At 41.9% G+C, this 24716-nt stretch overlaps 1 protein-coding gene across 5 annotated transcripts; it reads right to left on the bottom strand.

The window, feature by feature from the left end:
- Window positions 1-1522: 1522 nt before the first annotated feature.
- Window positions 1523-24370, bottom strand: LOC115164893 (formin-binding protein 1). Of its 5 annotated transcripts, XM_029717793.1 has the most exons (18): window positions 23954-24370; window positions 22075-22190; window positions 19686-19742; window positions 18627-18774; window positions 17308-17370; window positions 17119-17223; window positions 14429-14443; window positions 11751-11879; window positions 11258-11404; window positions 10272-10460; window positions 9274-9447; window positions 8849-8863; window positions 6522-6631; window positions 6274-6406; window positions 5793-5920; window positions 5270-5406; window positions 4739-4897; window positions 1523-3311 (listed from the first exon to the last, which is right to left on the bottom strand). In XM_029717793.1, the coding sequence occupies exons 1-18, from the start codon at window positions 24164-24166 to the stop codon at window positions 3304-3306; spliced, it is 2046 nt and encodes a 681-aa protein (XP_029573653.1). In that variant the 5' UTR covers window positions 24167-24370; the 3' UTR covers window positions 1523-3303. The 5 variants fall into 5 exon arrangements, with proteins under 5 accessions (XP_029573653.1, XP_029573652.1, XP_029573654.1 ...); XM_029717792.1 differs by having other exon boundaries at window positions 1523-4897; XM_029717794.1 differs by lacking the exon at window positions 14429-14443 and having other exon boundaries at window positions 1523-4897.
- Window positions 24371-24716: the final 346 nt, after the last annotated feature.

Below are 24716 nucleotides of genomic sequence, written 5' to 3'. Positions count from 1 at the left end.
TCAGCTTTTATTTCTTTCATCACATTCCCAGTGGGTCAGAAGTTTAAATACACTCAATTAGTATTTGGTAGCATTGCCTTTAAATTGTTTAACTTGGGTCAAATGTTTTGGGTAGCCTTCCACAAGCTTCCCACAATAAGTTGGGTGAATTTTGACCCATTCCTCCTGACAGAGCTGCTGTAACTGGGTCAGGTTTGTAGGCCTCCTTGCTCGCACACGCTTTTTCAGTTCTGCACACAAATGTTCTATAGGATTGAGGTCAGGGCTTTGTGATGGCCACTCCAGTACCTTGACTTTGTTGTCCTTAAGCCATTTTGCCACAACTTTGGAAGTATGCTTGGGGTCATTGTTCATTTGGAAGACCCATTTGCGACCAAGCTTTAACTTCCTGATTGATGTCTTGAGATGTTGCTTCAATATATCCATATAATTTTCCTCCCTCATGATGCCATCTATTTTGTGAAGTGCACCAGTCCATCCTGCAGCAAAGAACCCCCACAACATGATGCTGCCACCTCCATGCTTTGCAGTGTGGATGGTGTTCTTCGGCTTGCAAGCCTCCCCCTTTTTCCTTCAAACATAATGATGGTCATTATGGCCAAACAGCTCTATTTTTGTTTCATCAGACCAGAGGACATTTCTCCAAAAAGTACGATCTTTGTCCCCATGTGCAGTTGTAAACCGTAGTCATGCTTTTTTAATGGCGGTTTTGGAGCAGTGTCTTCTTCCTTGCTGAGCGGCCTTTCAGGTTATGTTGATATAGGACTCGTTTTACTGTGGATATAGATACTTTTGTACCTGTTTCTTCCAGCATCTTCACAAGGTCCTTTGCTGTTGTTCTGGGATTGATTTGCACTTTTTGCACCAAAGTACTTTCATCTCTAGGAGACAGAACGCGTTTCCTTCCTGAGCGGTATGACGGCTGCGTGGTCCCATGGTGTTTATACTTGCGTACTATTGTTTGTGCAGATGAACGTGGTACCTTCAGGCGTTTGGAAATTGCTCCCAAGGATGAACTAGACTTGTGGAGGACTACAATTTTTTTTCTGAGGTCTTGGCTGATTTCTTTTGATTTTCCCATGATGTCAAGCAAAGAGGCACTGATTTTGAAGGTAGGCCTTGAAATACATCCACAGGTACACCTCCAAATGACTCAAATGATGTCAATTAGCCTATCAGAAGCTTCTAAAGCCATTACATAATTTTCTGGAATTTTCCAAGCTGTTTAAAGGCACAGTCAACTTAGTGTATGTAAACTTCTGACCCACTGGAATTGTGATACAGTGAATTATAAGTGAAATAATCTGTCTGTAAACAATTGTTGGAAAAATTACTTGTTTCATGCACATTGTAGATGTCCTAACCAACTTGCCAAAACTATAGCTTGTTAACAATACATTTGTGGAGTGGTTGAAAAACGAGTTTTAATGACTCCAACCTAATGTAAACTTCCAACTTTAACTGTATATAACAGTATGTATTCATCATTTGGCTTTTCTAAAGAATATAATACATCCCTTAATTCCATTTCATAGTGTCATTTATTTCCAAACTCCAACATAGTATATTAAATTTCAGAAAACATTTCTAGGTGAAACAAATCCCAACGTGGAACAGAGGTATTATTCTTCTCAAAATAAATAAAACTGACATTATTTGACTATAAAATAAATAAACTTAAAATAAAGACATGAATCCAAGCTTTAGCATATAGTTATCACATATCACACACCAGAGTATATAATCATTACTGTCAACAGTCAAGAAACAAACCTTGCTTTCACACCAGTTCTGTACAGTATAAGGAACAGTACACAGTGAATTCAAAGCACAAAATACTTCTAGAATACACTGAAACTTCAGTTCGCATCTCTATCAGTAGACATACAAATACTGCCATTTGTCAGTTTGGGTTGGTAATCAGCTAATGCAAAGAGCTGCAGCTCCCAGAATAACTTCAGCGAAAATAAGCTTTAAAACAGAAGTGAGATATGAAACTGTCAGTGTCTCTCTGGAAGATGGCAAAACTGCATGGACATATCAATAATTCATTGAGAAAGCAAAATGGTCATGCTTGCATTGACAAAAGAAATTACAAACACGTTTTGTTAAAATTACAAAACCACAGGCACAAACACAGGGTAAGAAAGGAATAAGGTGGGATCCCATAAGTGATGAGTTAACGTAATAGATAGTCAGACCCCCTATAGGACTGGCACAGGCATGACAGGGCAAGCATGCATGCGTAGAGAAACACAGCACCATCCGAAGAGTAGCTACCGCCACCACAAGTAGCCAGAAAGAGAGAGAAAAGGAAACACAAAGTGTGAGAGACGGAGAAAGAGTCGTGAGACAATCACCGTAGTTACTGCCTGTATGGCGGTGTAGCAGAGAGAGCAGCTGTCACTCATATTGAAAGGCAATAGGAGAAAGCAAAATGAGAGATCCGTCATCTACGCTCAGATTGTATGCTTACCAGTAGACCTGCACTGAGTGCTTGAGTCAGACTATAACACAATGCACTCATTTGTCAAAGTTTCCAACTAAAACTCAAAAGTAAAATTGGTGCCAAAACAAATTTGTGCAGATTTGTTGCAAGCCAACAATCAGTGTCATTTAAGTATGATCGGTATATAACCTATATACCCCAAAATAGATATGTGGGTGTGTACAGTAATCGTGAGGCATTACTGTGTTGAATAAGAGCTGGAATTGAATTCCCCTGGAAAATCAGCAACATTGTTCCAGTGCTAAGAAAGACTTAGATGTATTCTGTTTTATCTAATTGACATTACTGTAAACATGTTGTTTTGTGGCGCAGACACAGTGGCTTTTTTTTCTTTGCCATGGGGATTAAGCAATTAAATCCCAGCCCAAGTGTAGTGGTGTTTTCCATGGGTATTTTCCTAAGGTGTAGCTTGAAGGCAGGTTTGGAATAGTCAATATGTAACAAGGCCGTCTCAGACTCCCCCCTCCCCTTAAACAGGTACCGCCCCTGGGCTCAAGGTACAGTAGAATAGCAAGCAGCCACAACATGAACATACTCATCTGCAGTTAGAAAAACAACAAGCAAGCTTGCAGAAACAATCAATAGGAAAATGACTAGAAATGGTGGTTGCCCCGCAATGTGTGTTGTTTTTGCTCCATTCAACAGAACCTCACAATGGATTTCTGTACTGGGTCGCAAATTGGACTGCCTTGCAACTTGTCCCTTTAGTCTGTCGTCTCTCTGACTACAGTTTTAAGAGGAGGGCGCTTTTTGAAGGACCTGTGCCCTGCCATCCCTGTGCGAGCCAAAGACTTTTAGGAATCTGCAATAAGAAAAAAAGCAAACAAAAAAAGCAAACAAACAAAAATGACACGACATGTTAGAGGTGATGCATCAAGACACGAGGAAAGTCATTCCATGACATTCCTTCACATTCTGACAATTATTGTGGCAGATTACGTTTCCCTAGAGTTGAGTCTATGCTGCACGAGAGCATGTTTCTGACCGTCAATGGCAAATCAACATACAGAAAACTTGAGTCTACATGCTAATCATTTTCCAAACAGAGGAATATCACCTGGTTGCAATACTATGTTCATTCATCTGATTTGACTTACTTTGACTTATCCATTGGCTCAAGCATGCAGAACAACTCCGTATCAAATAAAAAAAGCAAAGCAGGGATATTATTCATTCTAAAAAACAAATGAATCACATGCCAATGATAGAATGGTGGTGGGTGCGTTACCACGTGTCTCAGAATGAAATGAACGTTTGTCTGTCGAGAACACCACTGTAAACCTAGCACCACATTCAGTCATTTAGGAGCTTCAATGAAGCCCCTTTGTCAGATTTTGGAGGAGTCAACAACAGTTTGAAGAAGAGAATACATTACTAGTCTGTTGTACCACCCTAATCAAGATATCATGCAAGCCATGTTCTTTTTCTTTACTGTGTAAACAGGCATGTCCTCTTTGAAACATGCCACATGCAACAACTGATTTAATTTGCGAAGCAGAGAGGCAATCTTACAGTAATCCCCTGCCAATGATGGTTGCTGCTCAAGTGCAGATATGCGATGTACTGTTAATGCAATGCAGTCGAGGCTGGCAGAGCATAACGAGTCTCCCTTTAGGCATGCAATAATAGCTATTCCAAATAGGAATTGATATGTTTAGATGCAATGCTCTATGGGAAACCATATTTTGTTGGTCAAATAAATCAAGAAATTGACATTGGTTATTATTATTAGTGCTAGAAGCAAGGCATAGCTGACATGCAGTGGAGGCGTGCAGAGCATAACGAGTCTCACTTCAGGCATGCAATAATAGCCATTCCAAATAGGAATTGATATGTTTAGATGCAATGCTCTCTAATATGAGAAACTGTGTTTTGTTGGTCAAATAAATCAATAAATTGACATTGGTTATTATTATTAGTGCTAGAAGCAAGGCGTAGCTGATATCGACAGTGGGGTTGAGACAACTTAACTTGGTTCTGACAACTTATCACATCCACACGTCTTCATACACACGAACAAACACTTCTCCAAAATTAGTTTCAACGGGTGCAAAATGGTAGAACGTAAAAAGCCCAAGTACAAATGTAAATACAGTCCGTTGTTCTGAGAGTTCCGTCTCAAATGATTCTGTGATATTTCTGAAACACCAGAGTTCAGGGGGGTTGAAATGTCAGGATATTTGTTTTCCCCTCTCTCAAACAATGACAATTATATGTATGTCATAGCACCTTTGGCATTTGTGTCGAAAAAGACCTTGATGTAAGATGTGGGCACGTATCCCTCTTCGTCCTCGTTCCTGCGCACCCGCGTCCACCCGTCACCCTTATCCTCCTCTATGACATACAGCAGCTCCCCCTCGGTCATGGAAATGGTGCCTTCATTCTGACCTGAGAAGGGGAGACAGGAAAGAGAAAACAGCAAGTTACTGTTATTTTACAGCTGACTGTGTTAAAATGTTACTTACTTCCAAAATGCCTATGCTGCACCAACAGTAGATCGTTCATGTGAAAAACTCTCGCAGGGTGATGCGAAGCACCAAGTTCATTTGCAATCATTTAACAATAACCTATGTAATGACATAAAGTTTACATTTCTGAATATGCCCTGACGATTGAAATCCTCTTTGCAGACCTTTTGTTTTTACATGACGGAAGAAGCCGCTTCCCTGTTATTTGACCCAGGCGAGACATCTGTTCTGAAAAATACATCAAACCCCAATCTAACAACAACACATATTTCCAGAAGGGGCCTTGGCATACCTTCGAAAGGGTAGAGTGATTTGCAGGTTCCGATAGTGGGGAGTGGGTCCTCGTAATCAAAGTCGTCATCAAAGTCGGTGCTCCGAGATTTGAGGGGATGCTCTGTGCTATGATCCTCTGTGTAGCTTCCGTCCGGGCTAACCACATGAAGAGCAACAGTAAAGACCAACAACATGGATACTATATGTGTCATTTTTCAAGTCACCAGCCTCCACTGGTGCAAACCCAAATATATCATTCAAGGTTGCACATATGGCCCTGGTGAGATTTGTCAAATCCATAAACCCATACATTTAAAGCAGTATTAATACGCATACATTGAGTCAATAGACAGTCCTTGTCAGTAATATTTAGAGCATAATAGATCATGTGCAACAAGCCCACAAACAAGTTTTAGTCAAAACATATGGTAATCTCTTGTGACAGACATTGTTAGCTAGCTAGCGCAAGGTTTGGCTGTGTTTTTTTCCCCGTCTGCTAGTCCACTGTTTCTGAGATATAGTAAGGGGCACATAGGTTCTACCTCTCTCGGTTGACATGTGCACAGTTGTTGTTGACTGGTGTAGTAGTCTGGGAGTTGTACAATCCACTTGGTGGTCTGTGTGGGTCACTCTTCTCTGCTAACCTGGTCTCCACCTCTACCAGCCAGGCCTGCAGACAGACATCAAAAGGTTTAGACTCAACAATACTTGATTTGTACTTGATGATACATTTCAAGGTTTATTAATCGTCCAACAAAATGCTTACCTTCTCGACAATGCAACAACAACAATAAAAGATAAGAATACGAATATAACAATACGGACATACATGAACTACCACTCCCTTTTTCTTTATTTTGGATCGGTGTGGGGAAAATGAGGGGAAGGTCAGCGGTGAAAGACTCAGACACAGGATTCAAACCCAGATCTTAGTGTGTGGTCTGAAGTCGTCAGAACATACTCTGGCAAACATAAAATATCTAACATGCATTGACATGGATCCTTTGTAACATTTCAACTTACTTCATATTTCCTTGCATCCAGTTGTAACTTGTCAATATTTTGGCAGATCTCCTCTAATCGTGGGTCCACACTGTTGGGGTCCCCCATGTGTGGGTTCTTTATGTACACGTCCTTCATTTTAGACAGAGCATCCCTACAATGCATTCATACATTCATATTGAAGAATTGTTCTCGTTTTTAAATAGACCAGAGTTAGTTTAAAACTCCTTATCTAGATTCACAATTGGACTTTCACACATGTACTCTACCTCTGATCCATCTCTTTTTGTATTTCCTTGTTGATGTCATTGATTTTGGCCTGGAGCTTCTTCCTCCTCTGTTCAGGAGGCAGGTGACTACAATCTTCAGGGCCAGAACCCTATGAAAAAACAAACCACCAAATAAACACCCAGACATACTCCTACTAAAAGAAGCCTAACGCCATGGAGCAGTGACTTTTATATTGTTTTATATATGTTTAATGTCTTTATCTACCTTGCTGTGAAAAGGTTTTTGCCCCCTTTCTAATTTTCTCTACTTTTGCATATTTTTTTATACTGAATGTTATCAGATCTTCAACCAAAACCTAATATTAGATAAAGGGAACCTGAGTGAACAAATATCACAACAATTAATATACACTGCTCAAAAAAATAAAGGGAACACTTAAACAACACAATGTAACTCCAAGTCAATCACACTTCTGTGAAATCAAACTGTCCACTTAGGAAGCAACACTGATTGACAATAAATTTCACATGCTGTTGTGCAAATGGAATAGACAACAGGTGGAAATTATAGGCAATTAGCAAGACACCCCCAATAATGGAGTGGTTCTGCAGGTGGGGACCACAGACCACTTCTCAGTTCCTATGCTTCCTGGCTGATGTTTTGGTCACTTTTGAATACTGGCGGTGCTTTCACTCTAGTGGTAGCATGAGACGGAGTCTACAACCCACACAAGTGGCTCAGGTAGTGCAGCTCATCCAGGATGGCACATCAATGCGAGCTGTGGCAAGAAGGTTTGCTGTGTCTGTCAGCGTAGTGTCCAGAGCATGGAGGCGCTACCAGGAGACAGGCCAGTACATCAGGAGACGTGGAGGAGGCCGTAGGAGGGCAACAACCCAACAGCAGGACCGCTACCTCCGCCTTTGTGCAAGGAGGAGCAGGAGAAGCACTGCCAGAGCCCTGCAAAATGACCTCCAGCAGGCCACAAATGTGCATGTGTCTGCTCAAACGGTCAGAAACAGACTCCACGAGGGTGGTATGAGGGCCCGACGTCCACAGGTGGGGGTTGTGCTTACAGCCCAACACCTTGCAGGACGTTTGGCATTTGCCAGAGAACACCAAGATTGGCAAATTTGCCACTGGCGCCCCGTGCTCTTCACAGATGAAAGCAGGTTCACACTGAGCACGTGACAGACGTGACAGAGTCTGGAGACGCCGTGGAGAACGTTCTGCTGCCTGCAACATCCTCCAGCATGACCGGTTTGGCGGTGGGTCAGTCATGGTGTGGGGTGGCATTTCTTTGGGGGGCCGCACAGCCCTCCATGTGCTCGCCAGAGGTAGCCTGACTGCCATTGGGTACCGAGATGAGCTCCTCAGACCCCTTGTGAGACCATATGCTGGTGCGGTTGGCCCTGGGTTCCTCCTAATGCAAGACAATGCTAGACCTCATGTGGCTGGAGTGTGTCAGCAGTTCCTGCAAGAGGAAGGCATTGATGCTATGGACTGGCCCGCCCATTCCCCAGACCTGAATCCAATTGAGCACATCTGGGACATTATGTTTCGCTCCATCCACCAACGCCACGTTGCACCACAGACTGTCCAGGAGTTGGTGGATGCTTTAGTCCAGGTCTGGGAGGAGATCCCTCAGGAGACCATCCGCCACCTCATCAGGAGCATGCCCAGGCGTTGTAGGGAGGTCATACAGGCACGTGGAGGCCACACACACTACTGAGCCTCATTTTGACTTGTTTTAAGGACATTACATCAAAGTTGGATCAGCCTGTAGTGTGGTTTTCCACTTTAATTTTGAGTGTGACTCCAAATCCAGACCTCCATGGGTTGATAAATTGGATTTCCATTGATTATTTTTGTGTGATTTTGTTGTCAGCACATTCAACTATGTAAAGAAAAAAGTATTTAATAAGATTATTTCTTTCATTCAGATCTAGGATGTGTTGTTTAAGTGTTCCCTTTATTTTTTTGAGCAGTATACTTGAAAACCGACAAATGTCGCTGAGTTAAAGGAGTTCTGCATGCAAGAGTGGGCCAACATTCCTCCACAGGGATGTGAGAGACTGATCAACAACTACGGGAAGCATTTGGTTGCAGTCATTGCAGCTAAAGGTGGCACAACCAGTTATTGCGTGTAAGGGGGCAATAATGTTTTCACACAGGGGAATTTGGGGGCAAATACTTTTTCACTGCACTTTATTGTTGTCAGCAACAATGAGATCTGAGATGAGCATATTTAGTTGAAAGTACACCCTTTAGATTCCTCTATAGTGATTGTAGATTAGATTTGTAATGTGTGCATTACAAAACCACAATCATCAACCATCTGAAGAGTTATGAAAACAGTCGTGCTTACCAGCTTGAGAGAAAGCTTTCCAAGTGAGGGGAGACAATGGGACGAAAAAGACACAATGTCAACATACGCTTGAAACTTTGAGACGGAAGTATGACACCGTACAAGCAGCAATGAAGGGTTGTGGATATTAAGATACATGGCATGTCAGTCTGAACAGTTAATTCGCCATTTGCAGCATTTTGTCCACCTACAGTATAAACAAATCTTAAACAACATGACACACACACGCACACCAATCGTAAATTGGAAATTTGGACACAGTGCCTGAATAAACACAACTTCCATAAGATTGTCTGCAGGTGGTAGGCCAGGTCAGATGCCATTCAAAGGGAACGAGCAACAGTAGGAGCCACTATCAGTAGCCCATAGGCACCACGTCAATGTCATAAGCACAGAGTCAATCTCCCTGTACACAATCAACTTACCCCACGCTTCAGACTCCTTAAGCATTGCATTTTATGTTTGGAGGTCATGAACTCGTTGAGGCGGTGGGAGAGGGGCTCACTGGGTTGCTGGGGAGACTGGGGGCCGTTGTGCACGGCACCAGGTGATGGGGGGGGAGGGGGTGGTTGGCGTGGGGAAGCTAACAAAGACATAAGCTATGGGTAAGGGTCATGGAGTGGTATGGAACAAAACAATAACAGAATGAAATCAGGAAAAGTAACACCAGAAATGATGGAAGAACAACAGAAAGAATCTGGTTACCAACACTTAAGACGGCAGCGGTTAAGACACTGTGTCCAGCACAAGTTGAACATTTAGAGAAATAGTGTTTCCAACAAGCATTTATTTCATAATACAAAAAAAAGAATCCCTCTGCAGTCCAGTCGGACACCTGGTCCACATTAAGTCGGACACCTGGGTCGCATTAAGTCGGACACCTGGGCCGCATTGAGTCGGACACCTGGGCCGCATTCCGCCGGACACCTGGGCCGCGTTGAGTCGGACACCTGGGCCGCGTTGAGTCGGACACCTGGGCCGCGTTGAGTCGGACACCTGGGCCGCGTTGAGTTGGACACCTGGGCCGCGTTGAGTCGGACACCTGGGCCGCGTTGAGTCGGACACCTGGGCCGCGTTGAGTTGGACACCTGGGCCGCATTCCGTCAGACACCAGGGCCGCGTTGAGTCGGACACCAGGGCCACATTGAGTCGGACACCAGGGCCGCTTTGAGTCGGACACCAGGGCCGCGTTCAGTCGGACACTTGGGCCACGTGCAGTTGTAGAAACATTGTGGAACATTTCAAATAGAAATTCAATGACGAGAGTGGATAGGATTCCTTATTCTTCATGTCAGAGATGTGCATGTGTTCGTCAACATATATTTGTGCCTGAACATTCCACAGCGTGGTGCCCTGTCGAACGCGGCCCTGGCTAGTACAGTAGGTAGAGGACAGTCTTGTGGACTGATGGTGTTGTCCTTACCTTGTTTCTCTTGATGAAAGGCCACAGTTTTCCCCTGCTGTTGCTGCGGCTGGGCTTGCTCTCCCCTTGCGAGTTTAGATAGCTGGACTCTGACACTGTTCGCCTCATAGACAGACTATAGTCCTCAACCTCTACGTCGCCAGGTGGCTCGAAGCCAGACTTGTAGGATTCCACCACATGCTTGGTGTCCTGTTGGGGATAGTGAGTTCATTAATGTATAACAGACAGAATATTATGAATATTTGCCAAATGCATTTCAGCTTGAGGGCACCAAAATGAACCAAATTGCAGAAACTCATTTGCACTTTAAAGTACAAGTATTCCTCACGGAAGCCAACTTCAAAACTACGGCATTTTAAACTCTTATCTGGCGCAGGGAGACACAATTACAGCAAAGCCATGGCTCTTCAAACACACCACAGAAAGCATTTTAGAGTACAAGTGCTGATCTAGGATGAGTTTTATCTTCACAATAATAAATGAATGGGGGTTGGGGGGGCTGATCCTAGACCAACACTGATCTCAGATACATAGTAAAACTGAGTTCACGCTACTGTATTTATTTGTATTTTTTTACCGTTAGTTAATGTGTATGTCAACAAATGCCCCAAAACTGGATTCCTTTGAGATATAGAATAAAACTGGTCACTATCGGTGACGACATCCGTGTTGACTTTGCCTAGCAACAATCACATTTCATTAATGTGAAAGTGGGACAGCCATTAAATAAGCACCAAAGTCAGCGTTTTGATGGTGTGAATAATTTATCTTCTCCTCCTATATTTAGTGGGCTGCTAACCCTTTACCGCTTCAGCGAATAGAACTGCAATAATATTCTCTCCGCTCTTTTATATAGAAATCCAGTCAAATGATGTCACTGAAATGTATAACTGATTTTTCTATGCACTTTCCTCGCAGTTTGTCACTATGTAAAATGACTGTACATAACAAGAACCATGTTATAAACATGCAGTAGCCCTACTAACCATTTTTGGCTCTATGGATTCTGCTGCGTTAGTCATGCCATCTAAACATTTGCCAACAATAGGTAACACTTTCCGATCGACCTCTGCGTAAGTCTTCATAGACTCTCCCACTCTCTCTATACGTTTTTCTTCCATCTCCTGTAGTTTCTGCAGTAAAGAAGACATTCTTTGATTAAAATAGGATTGTGAGTTGCCAATCACATACAAATTAGTTATATTGTGAACAGGGTGGATGTGAGTACTGGCAGTACTTTACTAGTACTGAAATAGGTGCCGGTACTCATTTTGGGTGCCTGTACTGTTGATGTATTGGTGCAGGAGCTCCATAATATTTTTTAGCAAATATTCTATGAGGTGCAGGTGCTCAAGCAGTAGAAATGTTGAGGAGCTCCAGTGAGCTCCTGCCCAAGTCAAGCACTGAGCACCGGTGAATGCAGTGAGTTTCTCCCCGAAGCGCTTCCAATCAACCGGTACTGTGAGTGAGGTGAACTACCTGAAAGATGTGAGGTATGAGGGTATGATAATGTGCATTCTGCTCCTTGTTGAACTTCTGCAGGAAGGTGAGGTATTCATTCTTGCTGTCCTCTGCCACTTGGTGTTTCATCTGGGCCTGCTGTCTGGCCTGTATACCGAGAGGGAGTTCAGAGAGGGTTTAAAGATTTGCACGCACGCCAACAAGTGGGACTGTAAACCTTGCGTACTTCCACAGAACATTGACACAGTACATTGTGTGTTAACACGCATAACATTGAACAAAGCAAAGTCAATATTTAAAAAATGATAAACAGAATGTGAATAATATGGAACTGAAACCCCCATACAGAAATATAGTATGCTTGAGTTAAAGCACAAAAACAACACAAATCTCAAAACCACACATTATATAAGTACCACTGTCGATATGGTCCACAGCGTGTTGTAAAAAAAATAACCAAGCGTGGCCTAGGACTGTATACAGTGTGGAGACTTTATTCACCCCCAAAAAAGATATTTTCATCAAATGATCACGAGAGAGTAGAACCAACCCACCTTTATCCTCTTATTACAGTTGCATTTATGCATCTGACATTCCAGGATCTTAACAGTGTCAATTAATATTTCATATGGCTTTAAACCTCCTCTGCCACGTCGAACAAGACAAGGAAGGATGGCTAAGGGAAGTGCTCAGGCCATAGATACATTAGTGGCAGGAAACTAGAATTCTGTGGCTTTCCTTTCCTCTTGGAGGGAGAGAGGAGTGTTGATAGTGGATATGGTAAAGCATAGTAGAGTTATACTAACCCTCAGGTCATCATTTGTATGTGTGTCAAAGCTGAACTATGCGGTGTTACTTTGCTGGGAGTGGGCCTCCCCTATAGTGTCAAGAATGTGTATTTTACCATGCCAGGAAGTCAAGACCATTGGTTAATGTCATGTAACGCAGCTCCTCAATTCACATGTAATGTTTATGATGACCAGATGACGGAAACATTGACCATAACAAACAACAATAACAAAAGAAAGCAGGTTAATTTAGCATGCACATACTCCACAAAGATACAGGATGAGCACAGACAAACTGTACACTGACAGGACAAGATCTGGAAGTTGTTTCAGCAGACTGTTGAGAACTGTATCCATAGCATAACAGGACTCACAGAAAACAAAACAAAACATTTTGTATGCATGACATTATACTTTGCAATCTAAACAATGATGCATTTTATTTGTACCTATATTTATTACGTGTTTACATATTAATATGTTTATAAATGCGTCTCTTCACTGTAGTGTCATTCAATTACCATTTAGGAATAATGTACCCACTAACTGACCACAGCAGTTTCTTACTTTAAATACCCATTCCAATAACTGTGTCCCTTCCAAGTCTTTGGAGATCTTATTTTGAAATGACGTTCCGAGTGAAACCAGCAATAGTACACTATATATACAAAAGTATGTGGACACCCCTTTGGCTATTTCTGACACACCCATTGCTGACAAGTGTATAAAATCGAGCACACAAACATGCAATCTCAAACATTGGAAGTAGAATGGCTATACCGAAGAGCTCAGTGACTTTCAACGTGGCAAGGTGATAGGATGCCACCTTTCCAAAAAGTCAGTCAGTCAAATGTGCTGCCCCGGCCAATTGGAAGTGCTGTTATTGTGAAGTGGAAACGTCTAGGAGCAACAACAGCTCAGCTGCGAAGTGACAAACCACACAAACTCACAGAACAGGACCTCCAAGTGCTGAAGCGCATAGTGTGTAAAAATTGTCTGTCCTCAGTTGCAACACTCACTACTGAGTTCCAAACTGCCTCTGGAAGCAAGAACTGTTTGTCGGGAGATTCACAAAATGGGTTTCCACGGCCGAGCACCCGCACACAAGCCTAAGATCACCATGCGCAATACCAAGCATCAGCTGGAGTGGTGTAAAGCTCGCCGCCATTATACTCTGGAGCAGTGGAAACACGTTCTCTGGAGTGATGAATCACACTTCACCATCTGGCAGTCCGTCGGACAAATCTGGGTGTGGTGATGCCAGGAGAATGCTACCTGCCTGAATGCATAGTGCCAACTGTAAAGTTTGGTGGAGAAGGAATAATGGCCTGAGGCTGTTTTCATTGGTTCGGGTTAGGCCCCTTAGTTCCAGTGAAGGGACATCTTAACGCTACAGCATACAATGACATTCTAGACAATTCTGTGCTTCCAACTTTGTGGCAACAGTTTGTGGAAGGCCCTTTCCTGTTTCAGCATGAGAATGCTCCTGTGCACAAAGGGAGGTCCATACAGAAATGGTTTGTTGAGATCGTTGTGGAAGAACTTGACTGGCCTGCACAGAGCCCTGACCTCAACCACATCGAACACTTTTGGGATGAATTGGAATGCCGACTGCGAGCCAGGACTAATTGACCAACATCAGTGCCCGACTTCATTAATGATCTTGTGGCTGAATGGAAGCTAGTCACTACAGCAATGTTCTAACATCTAGTGGAAAGTTTTCCCAGAAGAGTGGAGGCTGTTATAGCAGCAAAGGGGGGACCAACTCCATATTAATGCCCATAATTTTGGATTGAGATGTTCAAAAGCAGGGGTCCACATACTTTTGGCCATGTAGTGTATGTCTACGGGTGTACATTGAACATAGAGACAGATCCTTAAAGACATACAGACGCCTGGTAAACCTACCTTGAGATAGCACCGCTATAAGACGTGATGGAAAACAAAAACAGTGTTAGTTTCAGAGCACTACAGACAGGTTTTAGACGTCCTAATTATGTGAAAGTTGTATTAATTTATTAGTAATGTACTGAATGAACTACTAATGAACATCTAGACTGCAAAAAGACTTGAACTACAGTACCAGTCAAAAGTTTGGCCACACCTAATCATTCAAGGGTTTTTCTTTATATTTACTATTTTCTACATTGTAGAAAAATGAAGACATCAAAACAATGAAATAACACATCTGGAATCATGTAGTAACCAAAAAAGTGTTAAACAAATCAAACTATATTTTATATTTGAGATTCTTCAAAGTAGCCACCCTTTGCCTTGATGACAGCTTTGCACACTCTTTGCATTCTCTCAACCAGCTTAATGAGGAATGCTTTTCCAAAAGTCTTGAATGAGTTCCCACACATTGAGATGGTTTGGGATGAGTTGGACTGCATATTATGCTGATCACTTGTTGGCTGCTTTTCCTTCACCCTGCGGTCCAACTCATCCCAAACCATCTCAATTGGGTTGAGGTCAGGTGATTTTGTGGAGGCCAGGTCATCTGATGCAGCACTCCAACTCTCTCCTTGGTAAAATAGCCCTTGCACAGCCTGGAGGTCTGTTTTGGGTCATTGTCCTGTTGAAAAACAAATGATAGTCCCACTAAGCGCAAACCAGATGGGATGGCGTATCGCTGCAGATTGCTGTGGTAGCCATGCTGGTTAAGTGTGCCTTGAATTCTAAATAAATCACTGACAGTGTCACCAGCAAAGCACCCCCACACTTCCTCCTCCATGCTTCACGGTGGGAACCACACATGCGGAGATCATTTGTTCACCTACTCTGCATCTCACAAAGACATGGTGGATGGAACCGAAAATCTCAAATTTGGACTCATCAGACCAAAGGACAGATTTCCACCGGTCTAATGTCCATTGCTCGTATTTCTTGGCACAAGCATGGCTCTTCTTATTATTGGTGTCCTTTAGTAGTGGTTTCTTTGCAGCAATTCGACCATGAAGGCCTGATTCACGCAGTCTCTGAACAGTTGATGTTGAGATGTGTCTGTTACTTAAACTCTGAAGCATATATTTGGGCTGCAATCTGAGGTGCAGTTAACTCTAATGAACGTATCCTCTTCAGCAGAGGTAAGTCTGGGTCTTCCTTTCCTGTGGTGGTCCACATGAGAGCCAGTTTCATCATAGCGCTTGATGGTTTTTGCGACTGCACTTGAAGGAATATTCAAAGTTCTTGACATTTTCTGGATTGACTGACCTTCATGTCTTAAAGTAATGATGGACTGTGATTTGTCTTTGCTTATTTGAGCTGTTCTTGCCATAATATGGACTTGATATTTTACCAAATAGGGCTATCTTCTGTATACCACCCCTACCTTGTCACAACACAACTGATTGGCTGAAAGGCATTAAGAAGGAAAGAAGCTGGTTGAGAGAATGCCAAGAGTGTGCAAAGCTGTCAATGGCAAAGGGTGGCTACTTTGAATAATCTAAAATGTACAATATATTTTGATTTGTTTAATCGTTTTTTGGTTACTACATGATTCCATATGTGTTCTTTCATAGTTTTGATGTCTTCACTATTATTCTACAATGTAGAATATAGTAAAAATAAAGAAAAACCCTTGAATGAGTAGGTGTGTCCAAACTTTTGACTGGTACCTAATGTGGAATATAGTTTTTTATACTTTGACTATGGCATTGCTTGTATCGTTTTCAACGAATTTCATAGGGAAGGTGACTTTGTACAACAATAACTGACACGCAAAATGTATATTAACGTTTAATGATAACTTATTCTGTTTGGTTAGTCCGTGTTAGCTTTCTGAGATTCTTGACTTGTACATTTAGGTGGTACATTTCACTGCGTGATGTCAATAGTGTCTGAGAAGGTTTGCAAACTGTTTGCATCTTTGTACAGTTGTAGGCAACCGTGCAATGTCATGGCTAAATCAACTGAAATCAACTCTTTGACTTGGTTTAAAGTTACAGGTGATTTGGCCAAATGTTTTCAACACTGCACATTTGCCCCCATCCCTACCATTGATTTTTGGTTAGTGGTGGTTTATGTTAACTGGAATTAGCAGTGGCTGTTTAAACTCAATCTTGTTGCCACTACTGTACATTGAGATAGCTTTGTGTCTACGTTAGACAGATCAGATACCTGATAGACATGGTAAACTTTTTGCAATCAATACTGAAATAGCACTGTTATCTAATCAATAATAGCAATGTTTTTTGGAATCGGCATTGCACTGGTACAGTAACACGGCTCGGTTTGCATCTGAGGAACTGAGTTTAGAGCGAACAATGACAAAAGCCCATTGCTGGAGCGCCATGAAGCACTATACCATTGTCTACCAGCAGTGATTCATATTTGGCTCCTACCCCACTTCAAAGAGGGCCACAGCATTCTCTTGTCAGTGCAGCTGTTGCCACGCAAACCATGTTCACAGCTTTATGAGTAGGAGTGGAGTGGAGTGGCGACTAAGAGTAGCTGCACATTCTCACACACACACACACACAAGCGCCAAACGCACACACGCATGTGTGTGGGCCCACGCATGCACGCACACACACACGTGATGAGCTCAAGTCAGTTGTGTGTAGGAGTGAACATTTCTACGTCAGTCTATAACTTACCTTTTCGACGTCCGCTTTAGTCACGTTGATGTCAGCATCAATCTTGTCGAAGTACTGCTGGGCTCTATCCGCCTCCTTACAGTCTCTCTCAAATCTCCGTTTACTCTGAAAAGAAGCAATTCACATGTCAAGTTGGAATGGTTCAGTCGTGTATCTCTTCAATTACTCCTACCTCAGGAGGACACTTACGGATTCTAGTTGTTTCCAAGAATTCTCAATGTGTTGCTGAGCTCTGCGGCCATCATGGAAATGCTGCAAAAAAAATGGTATATGTTAATCTGTTAAAAGACGCATAAACAGCAGTAGAATCATTTGTGGTTTGAACCCTGAACAGTTTAGTATCTAGAACTAGACAGTCAAGAGACTTCTACATCTCTTATGAAATATCTTATGACACTCCTTATGATGAATGGAAGAGCTACGCAGTGTAGACTACAAGCACACAACATCCCCACCAAAAAGACACATCTACTCCTTAGCCATTCCATGGAATCAAAACTACTGAGCCAAAACTAAACTGACTAAAGAGATTTGCTGATGTGTTTATTCTTCACTAATTTAATGCTCCTCACAGCATATGCAACCACCTCCAAGGGCACTTACGGAATCTCACTGAAGGCTCTAAAGGCACTTCTGCTTTTGTTGTGAGTTGAATTTAAATGGTAGGAGACGTAAACCATTGGTGTGGCTTTCAAAGCTAATGTTCAATGCCTGGTATCAGGACCTTATTTAACTACACCATGTTCCAGTTGGGAATTTTATAAATGAAAAAACATACGTCGGAGTGAGCTATTGATCAAATCTATCTTTACTACAGGTTAGAAAATCGAAATAATGCAACAGGAATGGCAAGCCTGAAATAAGCTGGTTTCAAAAAACTAAAAAGAACTAACTCTCTGAGCTGAGCCATGGTCAAAGACATGCTGTCAGACAAGAGGCCAAAACCAAAGCCTTACAAAAGTGTGTGTGTGTGTGTGTGTGTGTGTGTTATACATTGCTCTTATCATACACACCCCTCCCCCCATGTCATATTAGTTCCAGCCACCCAGCTCCAGACAGAGGCCTGGTCCACTTATCAGCAGTGGAGGCTACTATGGATGGGTGGGGGCACTAGTGTCAACCTGCTCCCAATCCATTGACCTGGATACTTGACCCAGTTCTAACCCCGGGATTTACTGGATGGGCTGGTGTAAAATGATGATCAACACCATGACAGATTATCAGCTTGATCCCTGGCTGTGTCGGCCAGAGCAATGACAATCACCAATGACATAATAGCATTTTTGTATCTGCTCCAGCAATTGATTTTGCACATTTGTTGATCTGATTATGGTTTCCAAAGCACCATGCACTGGTTGACCTGGGATTGGCTGGTTTGGTTCAGATCATGTGACATCCATAATCTCTGGATAGCCTCACTACAAAATGGTTGAGCTGCCAATGATCACGATCTGGGAGAATTCAAGTCATGTCCGAACGAGCGATACACAGGAAAAGGGATGTTTTACCGATTTCCTCTCTGCTTTCAACTCCTGGATGTATCGCGTCAGCTCACAGATGATGTGAGTGGTGAGATCCTCAGCCATGACCTCGTGTTGTCCCGCATAGTCGTTCAGCTCGTTCAGGGTCATCAGGAAGGCCCGACAGGACGTGTACCTGGTAACAAGACGAGACGTGACCATGAAATGGGTTTAAAAACTTTTTTCACATTTAATCACGACAGCTTTATTATTATACATCCTGAGAAATATTAATGTCATACTTCTACAGAAGATTATCAGCACATTCCACTATCAGAGAGGAATATATTTGGTCATATAATATCATAAGAAAAAATGTATAAGTACTGTATATTATGGACTATATAATATTCAAAATGATAGAATTTACAGACCACTTTGACAGGGTCTTTGAACGACAGGACTTACTTAGAATTTGGGTTTTTGTGATTTAGTGACTAAGGAGGGGAAATAAGACACGGATAACACCCTCATTTGGAAAAGGTTAAATGGACACCCCTGATGCTTAAACCGATATTTCACTTCAGAATTGGTTAAAATTAGGTCAAGGTTAGGGTAAGGATTAGGGTCAGGGTTAAGGGTGGCTAGTCGGTTTAAGCGTCATGGGAGTCCGTACAGCCCTTCCCCCCTCATCTGGCACTACTTTCTTCAAAGGCTTCCTCCCTTGCCTTAAGAAATGTCTCTAATTTTCTCTCAAACAGTCACTATGCACATGTGTCTTGGAATTGTCCAACTGTTTAGCACATACAACGAAGGATAACTTCTTGATGAAAAAAATGTATCCATCTGGAAATAACCTTGGCTTTAGCTACACAGTAACCTCCAGGGCAGATATGGAGTGTTTCACTGCAAGCCATGAAAGTCTAGCCATGTTAATCTGAAACAGCTATTTTTACCCACTAACAGCCGGTAACGAGTGGAGATGGGAAATCAGCTAATTAATTACATGACTTCATGAATTCATCACAAAAAGAATAGTCACATTAATGTGCACGGTCAACCTGATATAGTGAACATTAATCCTTGATGTATTTACATTTCACTCACTTGTATTCGTCTTCCTCTCTTGAGTTTTTCTTGGGCTGATATTTTTTCGACAGGTTTCTGTTACGGAATGGAAACAAAATTCAGTACAGGTGTAGAAAACATGCAATACACTGTAAATGAGGTCACTGTGGAGAGATAAAGAGGAACACATGTAAACAAAAATATAGTATATTTGTGTACTCATGGGGAAGGGACGCCCAGTGACAGGATGTCAAAATCTGTTGATGAATGGACGGGGCTCAGGAGAAGGTCTCTCACGATGCTAAATCCTGCTTTATGGTGACCCCTAACAGAGAGGGGTAATCCAGAGGCCTACTAATATATTTAATGGGCAACTAGAATTTTGATCCTGACAAGTGACAGATTATCCTCTGTGTACTTCTGCATCTGGGTCTCATATATACACATCTCTATGAACAACAGCGTGATTGGACAAGAAAGAGCAGCATGAGAGGGGAAGTCATCCCTTAGCTTTAACGTGAATCTCAGGATGATTCATCCAACCGAGGATAGAGCCTTCCTGTGAAAGCACGACTGGATGTGCAAGATTCATCTTGAAATATCATCATACTATCTGTACAATGACACTTATGGTTCAAAAGAAAAATGTAAGATATTTCACATCATGTAATATAATATGCATCCTCTGAGTGGACTATTGAAAGCAGATACAGAGGCTACCATGAAATGACACAGCGGCAAGAATTCCAGAATACATTTCTCCCCATGAATCACTGGTAGCCTCCACTCACTGTGCTCTGCTCCAGACCATCTATTCTTATGTGTTGCTAAGCAGATTGCCAGACGTGCCAGCCACCTCTTTTTGTCTGCTTGCAGCCACATGACAAATCTGGATCCTGACACAACAGCACATGGTGCAAATTCCATACGCCCAGATTCACATTAACCCGTTGGAAATAAAATGACTCATAAGACCCTAGTCTGTCTTCTCTGGCCAGTTTAAACCCCTGCTTTTCTTTTGGAGCTTTTTGCCTAATTTATAAAGGCTTAATTCCTCCATTCAGTGTCCAATCCGTGCTGTCCATATTCTGATGTGTTTAGTCTATGGTTTCCTAAATCAATATACTATCAACTGTACCATCAACATATGTAAAGAATTCAAATCTATTATGGTTGGTGTTGAAAAGCCACAATTTAACAAGACACCTCATATGCAATCTAAAATGGTGCCATTAATGATATTGGCGGGAGAACAAAACACACCGATAGGACAATCCAGTTCAGAGCTGATTGCAGCACTATTGCTGAGGCACAGAAAACCCCTTATAATGTTCTCCAGAGAACCCTTTATAATGTTCTCCAGATAACCCCTTATAATGTTCTCCAGAGAACCCTTTATAATGTTCTCCAGATAACCCTTTATAATGTTCTCCAGATAACCCTTTATAATTTTCTCCAGAGAACCCCTTATAATGTTCTCCAGAGAACCCCTTATAATGTTCTCCAGATAACCCCTCATAATGTTCTCCAGATAACCCTTTATAATGTTCTCCAGATAACCCTTTATAATGTTCTCCAGATAACCCTTTATAATGTTCTCCAGATAACCCCTTATAATGTTCTCCAGATACAAGGTTAATGTTGGCTCATTATGCATGCAGGAATTTGCTGGTGTGTTTTCCTTGGTGAGTGAACGGCAGACAGCGATGGAACTCATCCACTGTCCCCGGGGACTACTCTGTCAGAGACTATCACTGTCTGGCAAGTACTCCCATATTATACAGTGGGAAGCTCCCAAGACCATTGGAGGATAACAAATGTGGGTCATTGCTATGGATAACCTAGTAACCATGGTAATGTGTTACCTACGCAACCTACACTTCCGGTTGCATCAAGTTAAAGACCTGTATCTGTTTCTAATCCATCTCACTTTGTTGTTACATTAACTACCACCATTAGGTAGGCCTACATTCACCTCTGAATTTAGAACATCACTTTGAAGTGGGCTGATATTTATACATGTATTTTTGCCCTTTATTTAAGCAGGTAGGTTATTGAGAAGGTATTCTCTTTCAACTACAACATTGTAATGTGCAGTGATAGACTAGAGCAAAGTAATATTACTTTACCACAGGGCCCTGTTGGCCTGGTGTATGCATGTCAGAAATGTTGAAACAAAATCTGAATCCCACAGATCATTTTGTCACTCTTCGAGAGCATTACCTCGTGACATTGCACTTGATTGTAACATGACTTAGACGACATTAGTGATACAGGCTCTGTAGTGTTTTATCAAAGTTACTCAAATCAACAAAACATACCAAAACATGTTTTAGTAGTCCTGTACTCAAGGGGTCACACCTCTGCCATGAGAGACAGACAGTATCAAAATGGGGAGTGATGAGGGTAATGTTTCCCCAGCCCTCACCTGATTTGCTTTGCATAGCTGATTTCAATTTCAGATCTCTCTTTGACAAATTTTGTATACTTCTCCACAAACTCAATGCCCCAGTGGGTGTGTCTTTCCAAGTTGTCAAACTGGTCCTGTAAGAAAAGAGAGAAATGAGAATAAATTATAAAACAAAGCAATAAGTTAATTCTCAAACTCACAACAAATAACTAGCCCTGGCAAAACTGGCTCTGAAGCGGCATGTAGCCTAGTAGTTAAGAGCGTTGGGCCAGTAACCGAAAGGCTGCCGGTTCGAATCCCCTAGGTGACAATACTGCCGATGTGAGCATGGCACTTAACTCTAATTGCTCCTGTAAATCGCCCCAGAGTGTCTGCTAAATTACGTAAATTATCTGTGGCTTTTCTTTCTAAAGAACATTATTTTATTTTGCAGGCTTGAGGCAATGTTTATGAAAAATGAATAGCAATGAGCTATAATGATTAAATTAGATAGGGATAGTGTACATCAGTCTTTGATTAAATTAGATAGGGATAGTGTACATCAGTCTTTGAGCTATAATGATTAAATTAGATAGGGATAGTGTACATCAGTCTTTGAGCTATAATGATTAAATTAGATAGGGATAGTGTACATCAGTATTTGAGCTATAATGATTAAATTAGATAGGGATAGTGTACATCAGTCTTTGAGCTATAATGATTAAATTAGATAGGGATAGTGTACATCAGTCTTTGAGCTATAATAATTAAATTAGATAGGGATAGTGTACATCAGTCTTTGAGCTATAATGATTAAATTAGATAGGGATAGTGTACATCAGTCTTTGTTGCAACACTAGGTCTGTCATTCTGCTGCTACTTTACTTTCTGCTGTTGTACAGCTACAACTGTATGTAGGCCTACAACATAAGATACAGGAGGCAAATTGTGAACATAATAGGACTATTGGGGTTCAGTCAGTGCGGTGGGATATGTATTATATGTTGTGCACTCAAATGAACAATGTACTTTTGCATCTATGCAATGCATTCAATTGCCTATTTGTGCACACGCGTAGGCTGGCACATCTAAACAACTTAATAAAATACAAGAACAATCCTATCGAACTATAGGCTAGATTCCATTTTCCAAAAGAAAACAATCGTTGCAAATATTGAATTCGTCATGTTGGACTTCACCCTCTCCGAGATTTGCAATATGCCCTTTTGTGAGCGCAAAAACGTCGTGTTCGCTGTTCTAGTCTCAATAGTCTTTTCATTTATTCTTCTTCTTCTTATTATTATTATTATCATAATTATTATAATAAGGTGAAATGAGACAGACAACTCGGAATAAACACATTCCCAAATGCGTTGCCTACAATACCGCGCTCGCTACAATGTTACAAATGAAACATGTTGCCAGAGTCGCTACTATGTAGCTGTATCTCAATGCAGCTGTAGGCTACACGCTGTAGCGTAGCTCCTGTATCTGCAGAGTATAGACCCGTGGTATGGACCCCATTTGCAATGACTTAGTGATTGGAATAGGTCCATAGGGAATTATAGTGTAAGCAACTCTAGCTTTACACGTAGACAACATGGGGGATAGATATTGAGGTTCATAAGAAATAAAAATACGTATATCCATCACCGTGACTAAAACCCGGTTCTGTAGCTAACAGCGCAACAGTCGACCCAGTATAGAATCCGCCACTGTTACTAGCCTATACCTCCGATAATGAAGCCTGCATGCACGCGCAGAGAAGCATCATGGCAGCATGAGGGTTATGCTCGCTCGCTATTTTGTTGCAAAGACATACACAAATACTTTGTACCTCAACAGATCATAAGGTTGACCATCAGCTAAAAGCAAGAACAACTTTCATTAACGGAAATATTTGCGCAGTTCTACGTACCCACAGCTCCGTCCCCCATCTGCAACTCATGGTCTCAGAGCAATTTCTTCCAAATGATCCACGATTTCTAAGCATGCGCCCAATGGTATTGTTCAGAACTATATCTGAGTACAAAGGTTTGTGTAGCTTTTCACCGACACATCCTGTCATTACAAATGGTGATTTGCCGTCAGATATCGGGTTGATTGCTGCTCCTACATGTGGGGCATCCATCCGCCATGCCCGATAACAGCACGCGGCCGCGCGCTTCACTGGGGAATCTCTCCAAGCTGCTGCTCACCGGTCGTATCGAGCGCTTGTTGTGATGTATAATGAATGGATAGACGTTGTGATACTCAAAACGGTGAATATTTGTTATTTAAACTGTGAATATTATTTAAACGTGAAACTATTCAAAGCCTATTCAACCCATAGCCTACTACAGTGCATTCGGGAAAGGACCCCTTCCCTTTTCCACATTTTGTTACGTTACAGCCTTATTCTCAAAATGATTAAATTATTTTTTCCCGCAATCTACACACAATAGCCCATAATGACAGAGCGAAAACAAGTTTTTAGAATGTTTAGCAAATTAATAAAAAAACACATACATACGTTTTCAGACCCTTTGCTATGAGACTCAAAATTGAACTCAGGTGCATCCTGTTTCCATTAATCATCATTGAGATGTTTCTATAACTTGATTGGAGTCCACCTATGGTAAATTAAATTGATTGGATGTGATTTGGAAAGGCACAGATCTGCCTACATAAGGTCCCACAGT

Source organism: Salmo trutta, chromosome 27, assembly GCF_901001165.1.
Source record: "Salmo trutta chromosome 27, fSalTru1.1, whole genome shotgun sequence".
Taxonomy (NCBI): Eukaryota; Metazoa; Chordata; class Actinopteri; order Salmoniformes; family Salmonidae; genus Salmo; species Salmo trutta.
Note: the sequence above shows the minus strand (reverse complement) of the source record. Positions and strands in the feature narration are given on the sequence as shown.

Coding starts and splice junctions, on each gene's coding strand:
- LOC115164893 (XM_029717792.1), bottom strand. CDS start 24,166: ATGGATGCCCCACATGTAGGAGCAGCAATCAACCCGATATCTGACGGC. Junction 6,407..6,521: donor CAAAAAGAGATGGATCAGAG/GTAGAGTACATG, acceptor AATGCATTGTAG/GGATGCTCTGTCTAAAATGA. Junction 5,407..5,792: donor GCACATGTCAACCGAGAGAG/GTAGAACCTATG, acceptor TCATGTGGTTAG/CCCGGACGGAAGCTACACAG.